At 34.8% G+C, this 19,482-nt stretch overlaps 1 protein-coding gene across 2 annotated transcripts in view; it reads right to left on the minus strand.

The window, feature by feature from the left end:
* The window catches only part of HMGCLL1 (3-hydroxy-3-methylglutaryl-CoA lyase like 1), a 156,674-nt gene extending 141,479 nt beyond the window's left edge, over positions 1-15,195 (minus strand). For both annotated transcript variants that reach the window (XM_002746663.6, XM_035295940.3), the window contains exon 1: positions 14,953-15,195. In XM_002746663.6, coding sequence (XP_002746709.4) covers positions 14,953-15,060 — 108 coding nt within the window. In that variant the 5' untranslated portion in view covers positions 15,061-15,195. The remainder of the gene's footprint in view (positions 1-14,952) is intronic.
* Between the last annotated feature and the right edge of the window lie 4,287 nt (positions 15,196-19,482).

Raw genomic sequence — 19,482 nt, forward strand, 5'->3', positions numbered from 1 at the left:
TTGGAAAGTATTCAAATGTTTAGTTGATGATACATAACAAATTATAAATTAGTGATATTAAAAGTTGACATGGGCTGGGATGGCAAGAGGTGCAGGGAATTAAAGCCAAAAATGTAAAAAATAAAACATACACCCTATAGACCAAATATAATTAGATTCTGCTGCAACGATAATACAGATTGAGAAACTATATAAGATATGCCATGTTTTTCTGGTCTTCAATTCCTATGATTCCTATTGCATATGGGAATTCTATATTTTATTGATTATACATAAATTTTTCACACTTATTTTTCATTCCTGGGGAATTAGTGAAATATCATTATTTTATGACATAACTCAGCCCATTTTAAACGTTTTAAACTTTGTAAAAGTGTTTCCAGCATTCACTTTCTTCTGTCCCTGCTGATTAATAGTAAATGTTTCCAACCACACTATGAATCTAAAGATAGAAGAAAGTTTTCACATGTAGTTTGAATAATCAAAGAACCTGATACCAAAGTTTATATATGCCTGCATCAAAACTAGCCAAATAGGAGTTCATACAAAATTAATGACAAGGATTATATTTTATTCTCCTTTCAAAACAGTTTGAGAAGTTGCTAGGCTTTTCCTCTTCTCACCTTTAGTAAAAGAGAGAGAGTTGCCTTCAAATATGATGAGGCTCAGGGCTTCCAGAGAGGTCAGTAGTGCAGAATCAACATCATAAACTCTGATGCTCCTTTGGAGAGGAGGAAAGAGGAGCTGTTGAAACAGGGCATTGTAAACTTCTGGCTACCTCAACATTTAGCACGTGCAGCAGTTTTTTGAAATGCTAAGCAAAAATGGAAAGGCGACAAAGACTCATGAAAGTGTATTCGGTGATAGCATAAATTCAAGTTAAAGTGTTTGGTCACAGTGTGACTGGCTCTGTGCTCCTGAGATGCCTCATTTTCCAAATGGAAGTATACTGAAGCTCTTATATTAGGGGTGGAGCTGTGGGTGTGAGAACAACTGCCTTGTCATTATGTTTTCTATACATTATTTTTTTATACTCTGATCAGTCAGATCAATCATGAATAATTTGTTGCATTATCTTTACTTTTGTTTGTGAAAATGATGGAAAATTATCATTTTCTATATCTCAAACAACCCATATCTTATTAACCAAGACTTTCATTAACTTCAAAATAGCACTCAGCACCTTTTAGGCAACTGTTTTCTTATTCCATTTATTGCATTATACTCTACATACTATGATTTCAGATGGTCTCTTATAAACAAGATTAAATATTCAATGGTTTGAAGCAAAGTAAATATATTTTCCCAACAGAAGTTATCCAGGAATTTTCATTATGTATATGAAGTTTGCATTATACAGTATTTGGTATAAATTCAGTAATACATTTTACATAAATCTGATCTCTTTGATGACTTTGAGTCAATTATACATGCTCTGATTTTGAGCTACTTTCTGAAGAACTAAGGAAAGATGTATGTATCAGAAATAACATATAACGTTTATAAGAGTATTGATGGTGTGGCATGTACAGTTCAAATGAAAAAGGTCATGAAAGTTCCCCCCCACCACAAAACACTGTGGAATAACTTTACAGAATCTAAATAGCCTGTCTCTGAGAGAAGAATGATTAATTCAGACTCTTCCACCTTAGCCTGTGAATGTTGGGTCTCAACATGGATTAATGATGGAAGTTGAGCTATTTCATCCGAAGCATTTGTAACCAATTACAATTTGTTTCCTTAAAGTGATAGCTTAATCTAGAACTTGATTAATATGTTAAAAGAAAAAAGTTATTTTCGAATGAGTACTAGATAAATAATTGTATTATTACAACCTAAGTTCCAACTAGTCGATAGACTGACATTATGCAGTGAAAAAAATTCAGGCTTTGGCACCTGGCGTATGTTAAAGTCCAGTACCTTTACCAGGTGAGGGGCCTGGAGTGGGTTTTATTAACTCTCAGAGCCTCCATGTCCTTATATTGAAAGTGAGAATAATAAGATCTTCTTTGGAAAACTCTTAAGAGTTCAAAAATTATGTAAAGCCTTTAGCAAAGTCACTGAAATCATTTTGCTATTTGGTAAAGTGGAGTTAATATTACTCTAAGAGTATGATTTGCCAGATTCATGTTAATAGTACTCTATTCATGGTTAATATAGTATTTTGTATATCATATATTATTTCATTTGTCCCACGTGATGTCAGTTGCAAATTGAGAGCAAGTATGTTAAAATAATACTACTGCCCTTATATAGTACTTTTTGATTAAGACAAACTATTGACATTTTGTTTAATAAATTGTCACTATATCTTTCCCATCAAAAGGTCAACATCTATACACATTCTTCAAAGAGCAAGTCTATGTAAGGGATCTAGCTCTCTAGAGATGAGTATTTATGCAAGCTTTATGTTCCATCTCCTTTAGCTCAAGTTTTCCTTTCACTATTTTCTAGAGCATACATTTAGCAGAATTATATTGAATTAAATATTAAAATATTGTCATAAAGGAATGGGGGCTAAATGATATCAGACATTCATGAGTGAAACCCTGAATAACTACATCTGTTTCTTCACCGGTCTTGAAAATGTCTTTTAAACACAGTTCTAAAACCTAGGCAAACAGAGTTCCAAATTACTCTCAGCTTTAACATTTGACCAGGTCCACAGTTTTCTGTAAAATGCAAGGTTTGAACTGTCCTAGATCATTTTTTAAATTAGGGAGTTATCAGCCCTTACATCAAGATTCTCAAAAGTAGAAATTGTGTCTAACAAAAATAAGATTCATATTTTGAGTTCAACATTAACCTATGATCAGCTTCTATTTCACAGTGAAATAAATACAAGATTGAGTAAAGAATTTAAAAAGTGAATGCCAGACTTTGTACACCCAGTGGGTTACAGATGTATGAAAGTGGTGGCAGAGAGCCACTCCACTTCCTTCAAGGTCCAAAAACATTTGGAAGGAAAACTCAGAAGGAAAAATGTCTGACAGACATGTTCTCTTTGGGGCTTCCTGCCTCATTGTTTGCCAAGCTTCCTAGACCCTATTGCTTCTTAATAAAGTTCACCAAAAAGACTTTATGAAATGCTGATTTCATAGAATAAAACTTTTGTTAAAGGCATTTTTATGTAGCTGAAGTTTTCTGCCATCTGCATTTCTCTACTTCACCAATTCAAGGAAGCGTGACTTGGAAAGTTACAAGCGTAAGGTGACATTTGACGCGCTTACTGTTGGTGGAAAAAGGAACCCAAACACTGAATTCTAAACCGGAGACCATAGCTTAGACGTTGCAACAGAGAAGCTGCCTAACCCTTGGGGGATCATTATACCCTTCAATGCTTCTACTCCTTCTCCTGTAAAATAGTCATGTGAACATGCATATTATGCACTGTATGAATTAACTTAATAGAAACACAGATATGGGAAAGAAACTAAAAGCTGAATTCTAATTTCTCTGACCTTTACAACAGTAGCCAAGAAAAGAAACAAATAGGCTTTCAAATTTTCTAAAAATGCCCCCAGATTTTAAAAGTAGGCATTATAGTCTCGTATGAAAAATAATAAGTAAGAATTAAGCTACTAATTTTACTACTCAAGGATATAGCTGATGTAGTTAAATACATATTTTGCCAATCACAAAGGCAGTTAATTGGGCTAAAATCACCTAAAGTTTAATACCAGGAATGTTGGCTATATTTACTTCTATAAATATTTAATGAAGATCTAAATATTTAGGTCCTTGGGGTTACAGAAAAGTAAATAAAATATAGCTACACCCCTTAAAAAGGCCTCAACACAGTAGTGTAAATATTATATATTTAATAAAGAGATACTTCATTTGATTCAACCATACTGTAAAGGGAACATGAGAAAAACAAGGATGGGTCTCCTAAGTACTATAAAAGTATTGGAGTTGGCCACTGGGAGAGGTGAAGGATATAAAAAAAAAATACAGTCAATACTTGTAAAAAGTGAGTGAGCTTTCAAGCTCATCAAATTTGAAATAAAATATATTTTAAAATTTTATAAGATTATGAGGTCCTAAAATTATTTTTTGTAAAGTGATGATAGCTTAGATAGATGGATGAATATAGTTATAGATTTATATGTATTTACACACACACACACACACATAACTAAATGAATAACTCTCATGATTTTGCTCCATTAATTCCACCAAAATTGTCCATCATCTTACTTTGAACAGGAATGCCTTCTGTCTAACCAAATCCCAGCTGACCCTCACATCCACCTTCACCACAAAGACTACTATTGTTATCACTAACTGAATTAAGCTGAATTAAAACAAGTTTACAGGCTTGTGCTTTTAAATGAATTACAAGAAAGAATTGCAGGGAAAAAAATAAATGTGATCTGAATAAACTGCAGAATGGAGGAGTGAGCTTTCAAAGGAACACAGCAATAGTGAATGAAAATGTGGCCTGGGCCATGCCCCTGATACAGAAGCTCCAGGAGTTCTGTTTCTCCTAACTCTTTGCCCCTCCTCTTCCACAGTGATCCTTACAGCGCTGCTAGCATCAGAGTGCCAGAACCCAGCTCTTCTTCTTTCTCAACCAGGGAAGTAAACCTCAGTTCCTTGTATGAAAAATGTGTTTGGAACTCATAGCTCTGGTCCTTTCATTATCGCTTAGTAACCACAGTTTTTGTTTATTTATTTAATTTTCAGAGAATTTTTCTATTCTTGTTATTACTTGGCAGTCGTATAAACTATATGGGGGAGAAATATTTTGAAAACATAAACCTCCATGAACCTAAATAATTCTAAAACTCATCTTCACATAAAATTCTCTTTAAAAATAGCCTGATTTTGGAATGAATGTTTTGGAAACAAGATTCACTAATCGATATTTTCTAAAAGAAATAATGTAAAAATTGGCTTATAAATATGGCTAGATCCAAGAGAAGAAATTAAAAACATCTGAGTTTACATTTGCACCTAAATTCTGATCACTTAGAAAAGGGAAGATCGTCCAAAAGGAAAGATGGCAACCTTCTGGCAATTTAAAGATAATTTCCTGCTGAATGATAATGAATGATTAGGTTCCACCGTGTTGAAAAAATAATCCAAAGTTCAGAAGTGGTCTTATTTAAATATCCCTATGTAATTGCTCATCAAATATCGCAAAACCAAACATCCATAAGCACAGGAAGATAATCTTGATACCTGAGGTACCTAAGGATATATTTTAAAAGTGCAAATTCTGTTTCAAGGCATTCAAATTTACTTACATTTTAACTGCAATTTCAACCAAACAATATATTTCCAGGGACTATATTGGGCTCCCCTAGACTGGTAATTTGCAACTCCTACATAGACTAACAATACATAGTAACAACAGTGGTAGGAAACTGGAATTCTAAACTTTGTTTTCATTATTAGGGTTTTAACCAGGCTGAATAATCACTTTCAAATCTGAATTTCTATAAAAATCCCAGCCTCCAAATACACAATTTTGCTTTATATCTTTTAAAAACCATGGGTCATATGAGAGTATCCCATGAAGTTATGGGTGTACACAGTCTAGCCCCTGGGTTGATTAGGGAAAGTAAAATTAAACACATAAAAAAATCCAGCTAAACTTGGAATGGGATAGATACGGAAAGAAGAAAGGGTCAGGGAAAGTTACAGCACAGAGTGAATAAGCATAAAGAAAGCCAGAAGACTTGGAGGAGCTCAGAGCTAATGAAAAAAACAAGAACATAGAGTAGGGGGAGGGAGGGATGTGAAAGCCAGCTGGAATCTGAGAAAGCAAGAAATACAGGAGCCAACAGAAATCCAAGGACAGAAAGTATTGAAGATTGAAGGGAACAGGAAATTTATTGGAAACCAAGTTGTTTTTCCTTTTGTATCCAATGCAATTCTATTCCAGGCAGAACTCTAGTCCCAACCTCAAAAAGGATAGAAAGGAAGTCAAAACTCATAGCAATCTTTTTTTCATGGGCAGGAGCCAGGAGCTCTGCAAAGACAAACTAGAGGAAGTATGAACCTTTGACAGCAGATACAGGGGTAGAGAGTAGCAGCATCATCCAACACAGTGTTTACTGAAATTGAGTTAATTAGAAATAAAGATAATTCGGCTCCAACTCAGAACTACTGAATCAAAATGACCTCTATATTTAATAAACACTTTAGATGACTCTTATCACAATAAAAGTTCAGGAAGCACTGGTATCATGGTAAAAAGTACAAGCTTTAGAACTACAACTGCCTGAGTTAAAATCCTGGTCTGCAGTTTACTAGCTGTTGATCAAAGGCACATTATTTAACCTTTCTGAAGCCCAATTACTAAATCTGTAAAATGGATTATTGTGAAGATTAAATAAGTTACAGGATGGAAACAGGTAGTGCTGGGTTCATATTGAGCATTCAGTAGTGGTAGCTGTATATCTACAAAAGTCCTTATAATAAGAAACTCGTACTAAACAACATGTTACTTGATTAAAATAAAAAATAAGGAGGGTATAAGATGGCTGTCTCTCTTATGACACACCAAGGAACACACTTGGTAATGTCACAGAGACCAAACCACCCTCCTCTGGGATTCTGGCCTTGTTCTTAGCATGCACTAGCCAGGCATTTCCCTTCAGGAATCAATATGTGAACCGCCTTAAGTTTTCCTTCAAATGTGCCTGTAAGTCAAGTCAAATTAAATGTGGCTTTAAAAGCTGGATTCTTCATGCTACAGAGATGAGGACTCTCTTAAAATGCAATAAACCCAGGACTTGGCTGAGGCTGAGATACCCAAAAAGACTCACAGCTACCTCAAGGCTACTGAGATGGACTCACTTGATAAGCCACCTTATTTTACAATCCTGCTTTCTCTAGTCATTTCTCAATATATTATTCCCAAGAATTCCACTCCTTCTGTAGAACCCGGCATAGTTCTCTGACTTTTCTCTTAGAGTAAGATTCAAGTCTTTTTTATTTTCCCAGCTGTAAACTCAGCTCCACAAGTAACAAGTTCTATCATATTTTCAGCCTCTTTACTGAACAGTCCTATTATATCCTGGCCTTAAAGAGGTCTCAATTACCCTTGAGGAAGGCATCTCTCCTGTAACCCTCTCAAGGATAACCTGTCCAGGAGACAGGTTAGTCTTCTATTCTCTGCTTAGTGACTGGAATTAAATCTCCTATTCTTTGCTTAGTGACTGGAATTAAGGATGGCATTTTTAAGTTCCATTCCTTCTTGAAAACTCCCACTTCATTTTACTAATTTAAAAGGCCCTGCTTTGGAATCTATGTGATTTGGCCATACAGTCTTTATCCCTGCTTGATGATTAGTATTCTTCATATATCAAGGCCATTAGAACTTATTTCACCATCATTTCCTTCATCCCAAATCCTGACACCATTCTGCGTCATATTCAATGTCCTGGTGGACCTTCCATCCAATATTTGGTTTTCAGTGAAATCCACTGGACTTTTACTCCATTCTGACCATGATTTGTATGGTCATAAAAAGGGCTTATTATTGTTTGTGGCAGCTCACCTATTAAGTCTATGACCACAAATACTGTATTCGTTCATTTTGACACTGCTGATAAAGATATAGCTGAGACTAGGTAATTTATAAATAAAAAGAGGTTTAATGAATTCAGAGTTCCACATGGCTAGGGAGGCCTCACAATTATAGTGGAAGGTAAAAGGGATGTCTCACTTGGTGGCAGGCAAGAGAGAATGAGAGCCAAGCAAAAGGGGAAATCCCTTATAAAACATCAGATCTCATGAGACTTATTCACTAGCATGAGAACAGTATGGGGTGGAACACTCCCATGATTCAGTTATCTCCCACCAGGCTCCTCCCATAACATGTGGGAATTATGGGAACTACAAATCAAGATGAGATTTGGGTGGGGACACAGCCAAACCACATCAAATACCTACCCTTTTAATTTTCTAACTTTATTGTGGACATGATTAGATCTTTAACCTCAAGTAAATATTACAAGTCTTTGGCACTCCCTACTTTCACCTCATCTGTCATATGCCTTATATCAACAAAAAGAATCTTGAGAATGGTAATTTGACTGGTACATATTATTTGCAGAACATGGTGTAATAATTATACAATGTTTTTCTCAAGATAAGTGAATTTGTTCCTTAAAATATATATTTTGCTCTGAACACTAGTATTGATTTAAATATAAAATAAGAATACTGAAAAGGCATAAACAGACTTAGAAATAGGAAATGTAAAATGGTGAGTGAGGCTGATAGATATGGCAGAAAATAAGAAAACATGATAATTGTCAGAACAACCATGAATTAAAGTTAAATTCATCTAATTAAAGACACAGAGTAATCATATAAGCAACTTATAAGACACTTAAAGCAAAACAATAGAGAAATGGCTATGTACAGTCTTAAAGCACTTATTTTTTTAAAAGACTAGAATCAAATTAGCTAATTATTTAAAGAAAATTCAAATACTAATAGAGAATAGAGAAGAATTTTTTTCAAAAAATAGAAATCAGTCACCAGCACATCATACATATGCATAAACAGGTATAAACATATACATATAGTCAAGAGGATAAACAAGTCTACAAGATGCTTCTGAGTAAAGTGATAAAATATAGGAAGACTTATAGAGAGATAGAGAGGAGGCAATGCAAAAGATAAGATTAAAAAGGAAAATAAGAAAAAGAAAATACTTTTACCAACTTTATGCTTATAAAAGATTTGATATACATTTATGTCAATAGAGATAAAATATTATAAAGGAACTGCTTTATTATTTAACATTTTTAAAAAAAGTATTTTATTGAACTCAAAATGTTATTAAAGTTTATTACATATAAAGAGAGAGTAAAGAGTATGTTGTTATTCAAAGAGCAGATACTAAAATTGGGCATAATATTACCTTTCACATTATTTAGAATACATATTCATTACCTTTATAACTTGTTCTTCATACTAAAAACCATTTGGAATAGTCAATTTTTTCATACAGTAGTTTTCATGAAGCAGATAATCTCTTTATTCTTTCTTTGGAATTCAAATTGGTAATCTAGTATGTACATTACTTGGAATATAACAAGTTCAAGTAGTATGGTAAGTTAATATATTTTTACAATGTAAACTAAATTGCACAATTGGTATTTTTAAAGTTAATTTCCTCATTAAATAGTTAATCTTTCAATAATGGCTGACTAGCTTGTTCACAATAAACCTCTCACTGACAACAAATATATTAGTTAGATAAAATATTAGTGAAAAACACTCATTTAATAGTCTCTGAAATTTGGTTAATGAGTATTTCAACAGCCAGTATACTATGCAGAAGAAAAAAATAAAGTGGTGAGCCCAACAGTCAGCATAAATTTTCTTTTGGAGGCATTTGCCAATTCTGTATCAGCAACTGAGAAGCCAAGACCATCAGAGCTTCCAGGAGCCTTATAAGGCTGGAGTGGAAATAGTTTGAATGGTGGTGGAGAACTAAAGCCTATCTTTTAGAAATCACAGAAGTGCTTTAACTCAAAATATAATAACTAACATTAAGACCTCAATAAATTAGATTAACAGCAAATTAAACAAAGCTGAAGAAGAAATTAGTGGAATGGAGCATAAAGGAGAAGAAAATGTTCAGACTGAATATGGAGAAAAAAGAATGAAAAACAGAATGTAAAAAGTAATTGGGGCACAGAGAAATTCTAATATTCTTCAAATTGTAGACCTAACTGGATAGAATTTAAAAGCAAACAAGAAACAGAAACAATGTTTGAAGCAGAAATGGTTGAGAAGTTGCAAGATGTGAAACCCAACAAACATCAAGTCATAGATCTAAGAAGTGTTACACATCATTAGCCGATAAATACAAAAGATATGCCATAGTCATACTATTAGCAACCAAAAGAGAAGAGAATGAAAGATAAATTATCCAAGGACCAAAAATAAGACAAATAGCTGATTTCATTGTCTCTGGCTTCCATTGTATCTGTTCAGAAATCTGTATTTGTAGTGCTATTATGTCTTTTAATTTTTTAGATAAAATTTATGTTTATAGTAAATATTCATTTATATTTCTAAACATTATATATCTGTATATATATGCACATTAGTGTATATGTATGTATGTAATTTGCAAGAAAGAAAAACTGAAAAAAATATTAGTACATATTTTTGCTAAATAAAATATTGAAACAAACACTTCTGGTTGAAGAAAAGTAATCTGATGAAAGAATGGAGATAAAGAAAGAAAGATAAAAGAGAAAATATGTTCTTAAATATAAATGGACATTGACTGTATACATATGTATTATAAATATACCATGTAGACAATATATGAAAACAAAAATATAAAAGGCAGAAGACAGAAAATGAAGCTAAATAGTCATATTTACCTTTTCTAAAAAGTTATAATAGTACTAATATTTTAATAAGCCATGGTTGTTTGTTGACATCTTACAGATAGCAATTAAGAGGATACTAAAATATATATATATAACACTAACATGTCAATTCAGGAGGAAAATGAGAAATTAAAATGCTATATTATTTCAAAAGAAGCTGGCAAAGAATAAAAAATGCTAAGGAGACAAATAAAGAACACAAGAGACAAATAGAAAACAGTACGATGGCAGTTCGATCCCTGTCTGAGAATTCTTCCTCAATCATCCTATTTAGTAAATGTACTAACAACTACATCGTTGCAAGCTAAAAGTATAAAGTTACATTATCCTCTGATTACATTTAAGCAGAAATATAATACATTTAAATTCCAGACACCCTTTAGCACCAAATAACTTTACTTTGAATCATAATTTTTGCTGACAGCAAATGTAACATAAAGGATCAGAATCAAATACAAACTATAAACTTAATCTCACATAATCTACAATTTTATTTTTAGAAATATAATAGGTTTGAAACATTGTTTATATTAGAATTTAGGTCTTTGGAAATTTTATTTTTGCAAAAGGGCATTAATATGTGAAGAGATTTAGTTATTGCTTAAGGAACACTTTAAAATCAAAGGGGGATTTCTTCCCTAGGAACATTAAATTTAATCAAAACTTTAAAACATACCAATTAAGCCAGCTTTGTTATACTCTTTTTAAAATAGACAATATAGAAAATAAGACAGGTCCTAAGAGATATCTTGAATTACAGAATGAGCAATTTTAACTTGGTCTATTAAGGGAGTTTTCTGCAAAACTACTGTCATTAGCAAAAACATAGAGATCCAAATAATTTACTTAGTGGATCTGTGGTAGAATAAGCCTTTTATTCATATTTATTCTTTTTATATTTGATAATACATTCTTAAACTTCCAATGTGTGTATATGCACACACATATAATATTTAATTTAATTCTAATAATTCATCAAGGATATATTATCTCTAATATGTAAACTGAAAAATTAAGATCTGGTCATGCTCTTGTATAAACAAAATTATAGGATAAGTTAGTAGCAAAAAATATCTAGGTTTTCAACCTTTTATTGCACACATATGAAATTATTTCAAAAAACAGAATATTCTATCTGTTGTAACTGCAATCAAATCATTTCACATCACAAAAGTCAGGTTGATTCATGATTCTCTCTGCCAGACTCAACAATAGAGAATTGGTTAAGCTCTCTGCTGTCTTGGCAGACTCCAGAATTCATTTTCACCTCATTTCTCCATTAAACCACTATTAGGTCCTATGAGACAAAAAGGTAAAAGAAAAACAGTAATAATATCATTGATTGGTGCTAAGACCAAACTCTATTTATACCATGTCTCCATTCTCATTGATCTTGTATTACTTTAACAAATATTTACCATGATGCTACAATTTGCCAATCATTTAGTTCGACCTTGAACAAATGCTAAGAAGAATTTCACAGTGTTCATAGGCATGTGATGCTTATGGCCTATAAGAGAAAACATTCATTCATTTGTTCATTCAGCAAGTCTTATGGACTGTTAAAAATCAACCAGACATTCTGGTAAGTGTTGAGAATCCCGTGGCAAATTGCTTCCTTTCTTTTATTGTGCTTAATGTCTGCAAAGCAATAAAATATCAAGTAATCATGAAAATAAATATAGAATGTGTATTATATATAATAAATATACTACTATGCAATAAAATTATAACAAAAGCTGCTGGCATTGAGAGTCTGGGAGAGATTTCATGAGAAGATAACATGAAGATTGAAGGCTGAAGATTAATTAGAAGTTAATTTGTTAAAAATCATCTTCCTAACAGAGAGGAAAGTAAGCAAACACTTTGGTTCCAAAGGGAACACAGTTTATTAGAGAACTCAAGGCCACTGTGGCTACAAACAAAAAAGAATAGCTTAAGATGATGTTGCTTAAGTGGCAAGCTTAAGTGGCAAGAACAAAAAAGAATAGCTTAAGATGATGTTGCTTAAGTGGCAAGAACAAAAAAGAACAGCTTAAGATGATGTTGCTGAGAGGTGCAATGAAAACATCATTTGAGGTTTAGAGAACACGTTATAAGTTTTGGTGTTCATTCCTTAAAGCAATGGAAATTAACAGATGGTTTTGAAACAGGGAGGGAAATAGGTTATTTTCTTTGAAATAGGGAAAACTTTCCAACTAGCTATATAGACATCAGGTTGAAGAGGGATTCCTGGAAAGTAAGAAGACTACTGCAACAGCCCAGTCATCCGCATGAGAGATAATGCCATCTTAAAATTGAATGGTGCTTTGAAGTTGGAAAAAGGTACAGATTTGAAAGAAATTCAAGAATTAAAACTGCAAGACTCAGTGATACATTGGGTAATGAAATGAAAGAAGATAGCTTCTGGTGTATGCTTGTAGAACTGAATGAATTATGATGACATTCCATGCAATAGAAAATACTGGAAAAAGATCCAGTGTTGGAAGGAGTAGAACATTACTAAAATCTTGAAAATGTTGAGTTTGAGTTGCTTTTGAGATACCCAAGTGATGATGTCAAATGAGCAGCTGAACATCTATCTAGACTGAAATTCAAGGAAAAAAAAAGGGAATGTAAGTCTAGAAAACACTGGTGCACAAACAGTAACCAAAGCAGTGAGTGTAGTAGTCACTCACACTCACAGTAGGAAGAATGTAGATAGTGATGAGGAATCTGCATGTTTACCGAGTGAATAAAAGCCATGGAACCTGCCAAGGTGACTAAGAAACCAGAGACATAGGGCTGAAAGCAGTGAAAGTTTGTTAGATCAGAGTCTAGGAAGATAAAGTTCAAAAAAAGCCAGGTGTCAGATGTCAGTGCTGCTGTGAGTTCAAATAGGATGAGACAGAAAAAAAATTACAATTCAGCAGTATTGAAACTAAAACAGAATTATTTTAAAAATTCCTGAGAACACAGAGAAAGGGGCATAACTCTGGAGGGATAAAAGAGCTGGCCAAAAAAAAATTTTTTTTTAACCTGGACTTGAGAAACAACTAGGAGTTTCTAGGAAAAGCAGTTGGTGGTAAAAAGGCAGTATTATAGAAGGCATAGTATTTCTTCAGAAAGGGACAAAAAGTCTTCATTAAGCTGATGAATGTCCCCAAATTTTATTTTTCAGGAATCCCACTCATTTTAATTTAACCTGCTTCCATATCTTAATAGGGCAAAGAAGACATCCTTACCTGTTCTATCATTGTCCCTAAAGCCCACAAACTGTGTAAATCAGAAAATAAAGGGGGAGAGATAAATATAATATTCATTCAAAAAGTTATATAAAGTCTCAGACATAGGAAATATAAGTTAAGAATTCCTGATTAAATAACAGCCTGAATAAAAAAAAAGTCAAGAACATCAAGATAAAAGTTACAACAGGAAGGCCAAAACAGAATGTAGGAAAATTAAATAACCATGTTAGCATGCGGGAAGATAAAGGATAACTTTTCCCCTCTACCACCATCATCAACAGGGTTTAGAGTTAGAAGACCACAGCCAGCTTTTAAGTAATGAGAAGCAAAATACCTTCGAAAGAACACAAATGCTGAATTCTAATTTGTAGACATAAGATTGCAATTTCACATATGATACACCAAACTGATAATACACAATAGAAAATGATTACCTTATATGAAAATCGTTGATTTAAAGCCACATAGTACAATTTTGCTTACTGACAGAAATATCACAATAACATAAGTTATTTTGTTCACAAGTCAAATCGGAAATACTCTGCATCCAGCACCTGTAGTTCAACAACAAAAAGTCCTCACGGTGCTCCTCCTTCACTCCATGTTTCAACATTTTCATGACAATTATCAGTTATTTAATATTTTGTGGAATTTTAGATTTTCAGCTTGTTTAATGAAAAGGCTTATTTCTTTATCAGACACCTTTTCTTTATCTGACACTGGTTGAGAGTGCATTAAATCATAATATTAGCTTGCCTATTGTCTTAACATGGACTTTCAAGAACAATGTGGGAATAAGTTTTAGTCTGAAATTGCTGTTATTTACACTTTCAAGTTTGGTCAAGTTTGTTGAAGCACAAATACATTTGGGATAATTAATGTTCTGATGGATTATTTCATCCTGCTATGTCTTCTTAACCTTCTACTGGTTTCATTTCTTTTTCTGCCTCACATTGTGACAAATGTGTCGTCTTTGTTACACAGTACAAGGAGCTTTGAGAATAAGGGCAGTATCCTTGAAGGAATACCTATAAATACAAAATGTATTACGTAACGCATCCCTTTCCAGGAAAACACCAAGAAGGAATTGTTTCCTTTAGGCGACCAGTAAACGGTCACTGGTAGGGATTTTGCTGGGTCTAATCTCTAGAGGTGGGTCGTTACATTGACAGAGGAGAGATGATGAGAAACCATTTAAGGAGTGGGGCCTGACACGACAGAGCTGCTGCGGGAAGGTCCCTGGGGTGAGGAGGTGACACAAAGGGAGGAGGGCACCAAAAGGCTGCAGGGAGAGAGGCTGGCTGTCAGTGCGCATGAGGATGGGGACACCCTGGGCCGCGAGGTGGTACCTGCGCGGGGTCGAGCGCCCCTGCCACTGAATCCCCGATCCAGAGATGCTCCCGGAGAAGCTGCTGGTAGCTGAGGCAGTGCTTCACCGCAGATGGCACATTCCCCATGGCGGAGCGTGGGGCGGCAGTCAGCGAGGGGAGGGAGACTTGAGGAGGATGAGGGGCGGGCACCACGCTGGGAAACTGCGCCAGCTCGGGAGCGCGCCCCTCCGGTGCACAGGCTGTGAGGACCAGAGCTGCTCTGCGCACTGCGGCGGCGGCGCCGAAAGGGCGGGGAGCAGGGCGTGGCAGGTGGCTGCGCCGGGGTAGCGGGTCCACCAGGCACCTGCGGCAATCGTCAGAAATGCCAGGCACCTGAAAAGGAAAGAAAGGAGCTGAGCCAAAGGATATTCACGGGTGGTGCATTTCCCTCACTACACTTAGCGCCCAGGACTGACTGTATCTGCACATGACCACCTACTTCTCACCTGGTTCAGATCAGGTGTAGAAGAAAAGGGATCTAACATAAAAGGAGGGGCATGCATTTTTGTGTTGGTGAGTTTGTTCATTCTCAGCTGAATCCTTAGGTGTTCAAGTGTAGATTTGCCCACCATTGAGCTCACAGACTTCATGTTTTATAACAATAAGCTCTATTTAAAAATGTTTTGAGACAACCGGCAAGGTTAAAACATATCTAACAGTCTAAAAAAAGTAAAAGATAGACAGTCGTAAATTAGGGAAGGTGTCAGAGGTATTCTCAGAGGTACTTTCCTAAATGGGAGGTAAGCTGTCAGTAAGTTGGCGCTGCAGTTAAGCGCTGAAATGGAACTGTGTTTCAAAGTCTCATGGCACAAAATTATTAGAGCCTGTAGAACTAGATTTATCCAAACGGAAAATTCTAAACAAGTTATTAGGATATTAGAATTGCAGAATTTTTAGTGTAAGAGTATGAAAAATAGCCTTGGAGCAGACCACTGTCCTGCCTTTCCCACCCCACTTTCAAATGTACACTTATTTATATTGTCACACCCTAATACCCTTCTCAGTGGGTTCAGTGATTTGCAGATAGAATGACATGGTCATCAAAAATAGTCTCATGCAGGGTACCTAGGGTCTCCCAGAGACACAGCCAGGATGTTCATGGCCAGGAGTACCCTCCCCACTGTTCGCTGACTGAGCAAATATAAACCAGGAGCCAACTGATGCACACCATAGTGTAAACACATAGAAGAAATTTGCCATCCAAAGTCAAACCATCCTTACCACTTGTGCATTTCAGGGGTGGGGGATTGGGGAGCAGGCAGTGAGACTTCCACAGGTAATAGAAATAAATGAGTTAACAGAGGAAAAAGACAAAGAGTGGAAGAAAAATCATGTAGATCCTTTGATAAAACAGTACTAGAAAGGACAAACAGGATGAGGAGGTCATAGTCCTCACACAGTTAACCCTGGAGAACATTGTCTGAACTGCTGAAGTGAAGTCATGCAATTACTAGATGCACCTAAAACTCTGTAAAGCACAAAAACTTTGGTTGTTTGTACCTAAGCATGACTATTATATAGGTGTACGTTCATAGAGCTAAATCTATTAGATGCACCAGCAGAGATCAGCTATTTGCCCACCTACTTCTCACCTGGTTCGGATCAGATGTAGAAGAGATCAGCTGTTTATTATTTTTTCACTACAAGTGAAATGGAGCATATTGGTTAAATCTATGCTTACTATCATTTTTCTCTATATATCAAAATTCTGCAACAAGGAACGTGATATTGAAAAAAAATCTTGAAAGATCCAAGTTGAACAACAATGATTTAGCAAGGCAACCTTCATAATGGAGTCAACAATCATTTCAAACCTCAAAAAGGATTGTCAATTAAAATCAAAATGAAGTCTAAACTTTTCAGTTTAGATAGAGGACTTATCAGTCCTCTAAGATAAGTCAGATATTATATGGTCCTCTGGTACTAAGAAAAAGAACATTTAGAAAAAAAAAAAAAAAACTTTACTGCTTAATAGTAAAGTTTCCTAAATTAGAATAGTAAAGTTTCTAAATTAGAAGGGTCTGAACAAAATTTTACATACTAATTAATAGACCATGTAACATGTTTTTTACAGAAAAAAATTATAAATATGAAAGTTTTTGTTGACACATTTTATTTTAATTCATATCATATGAAAAATGCTGTAATCTAAAATTTTTAAACAAAATCTGTACAAATGCCAAAATCAAAAAGATAAATATCTTAAGAATGTTTAATCTAATGAATAAACAGGATTGGAAATATATGTGCTTTCACTGGTAAGCAAAGTTTGATGTTAATTTATGAATGCTTAAAATTTATAAATTTGAAAAGCTTATGTTCTTGTACTTCATATTAATGTACATCTTCTTTTTGATTACTCAAATATTTTCAATATGTACCCCTGTTACTTGCAAGTCTAAAAAGCTCTAGTTAAAATGAGAATAAAGATAATTCTGAGGAAGATACTGTAGTTCTCTTTTGCCATATAACAGGTGAAGAAGCTAGATCTCCTTTAGAAAAATAAAGAAACCACTTGTTAAAAATTCCCAAGAGAGTCAGTACCATATCCCAAATCTGCACTCTCTACTGTGCTTGCTGCATCATATGACTAAGCTATTTTTATTTCATTGCAGTTTACTCACTCAAATAGAGGAAGATAAGAACATTCACTGCAAATTAAAGTTAATTAAATTTTCTGTTTTCTCTATTGAGTTTATTAATGATTTTGCTATATGCAAAAACATCCAATTCAACCTGTCTCTCCTGAATTATTCTTGACTCCTTTCTCTCATTAATCCTACACAAGTCTATAAACATAATTCACCACATAAACAGAACCAAAAACAAAAACCACATGATTATCTCAATTGATGCAGAGAAGGCATTCGACAAAATTCAACAGCCCTTTATGCTAAAAACCCTCAATAAACTCGGTATCAATGGAATGTATCTCAAAGTAATAAAAGCTATTTATGACAAACCAACAGCCAATATCATACTGAATGGGCAAAAACTGGAATCATTCCCTTTGAAATCCAGGACTAGACAAGGATGCCCTCTCTCACCACTCCTATTCAATATAGTACTCGAAGTTCTAGCCAGAGAAATCATACAAGAAAAAGAAATAAAGGGTATTCAAATAGGAAAGGTGGAAGCCAAATTGTCTCTATTTGCAGACGACATGATAGTATACCTAGAAGACCCCATCGCCTCAGCCCAAAGACTCCTGAAACTGATAAGCAACTTCAGCAAAGTCTCAGGATATAAAATCAATGTGCAAAAACCACAAGCATTCCTCTATACCAATAACAGACTTAAAGAAAGCCAAATCAAGAACGAACTGCCATTCACAATTGCTACAAAAAGAATAAAATACCTAGGAATACAACTCACAAGGAACGTAAGGGACCTCTTCAAGGAGAACTACAAACCACTGCTCAACGAAATCAGAGAGGACACAAACAGATGGAGAAACATTCCATGTTCATGGTTAGGAAGAATTAATATTGTGAAAATGGCTATATTGCCCAAAGTAATTTACAGAATCAATGCTATCCCCATCAAGCTACCATGGACGTTCTTCACAGAACTGGAAAAAAACACAATAAACTTCATATGAAACCAAAAGAGAGCCCGCATAGCCAAGTCAATTCTAAGCAAAAAGAACACAGTGGGGGGCATCACACTACTGGATTTCAAACTATACTACAAGGCTACAGTAATCAAAACAGCATGGTACTGTTACCAAAACAGAGATATAGACCAATGGAACAGAACAGAGGCATCGGAGGCAACACAACATATCTACAACCATACAATCTTTGATAAACCTGACCAAAACAAGCAATGGGGAAAGGATTCCCTGTTTAAGAAATGCTGTTGGGAAAACTGGCTAGCCATGTGCAGAAAGCAGAAACTGGACCCCTTCCTGACACCTTACACTAAAATTAACTCCAGATGGATTAAAGACTTAAACATAAGACCTGGCACCATGAAAACACTAGAAGAAAATCTAGGCAAAACCATTCAGGACATAGGAGTAGGCAAGGACTTCATGAACAAAACACCAAAAGCATTGGCAACAAAAGCCAAAATAGACAAATGGGACCTAATCATACTCCACAGCTTCGGCACGGCAAAAGAAACAGTCGCTAGAGTGAATCGGCAACCAACAGAATGGGAAAAAGTTTTTGCAGTTTACCCTTCTGACAAAGGGCTGATATCCAGAATTTACAAAGAACTCAAGCAGATTTACAGGAAAAAAAACAAACAAGCCCATTCAAAAATGGGCAAAGGATATGAACAGACACTTTAGAAAAGAAGACATACATGAGGCCAACAAACATATGAAAAAATGCTCACCATCAGCTGTCATTAGAGAGATGCAAATCAAAACCACATTGAGATACCATCTCAAGCCAGTTAGAATGGCAATCATTAAAAAATCTGGAGACAACAGATGCTGGAGAGGATGTGGAGAAATAGGAACACTTTTACACTGTTGGTGGGAGTGTAAATTAGTTCAAC

This window comes from Callithrix jacchus, chromosome 4 (assembly GCF_049354715.1).
Source record: "Callithrix jacchus isolate 240 chromosome 4, calJac240_pri, whole genome shotgun sequence".
NCBI lineage: Eukaryota > Metazoa > Chordata > Mammalia > Primates > Cebidae > Callithrix > Callithrix jacchus.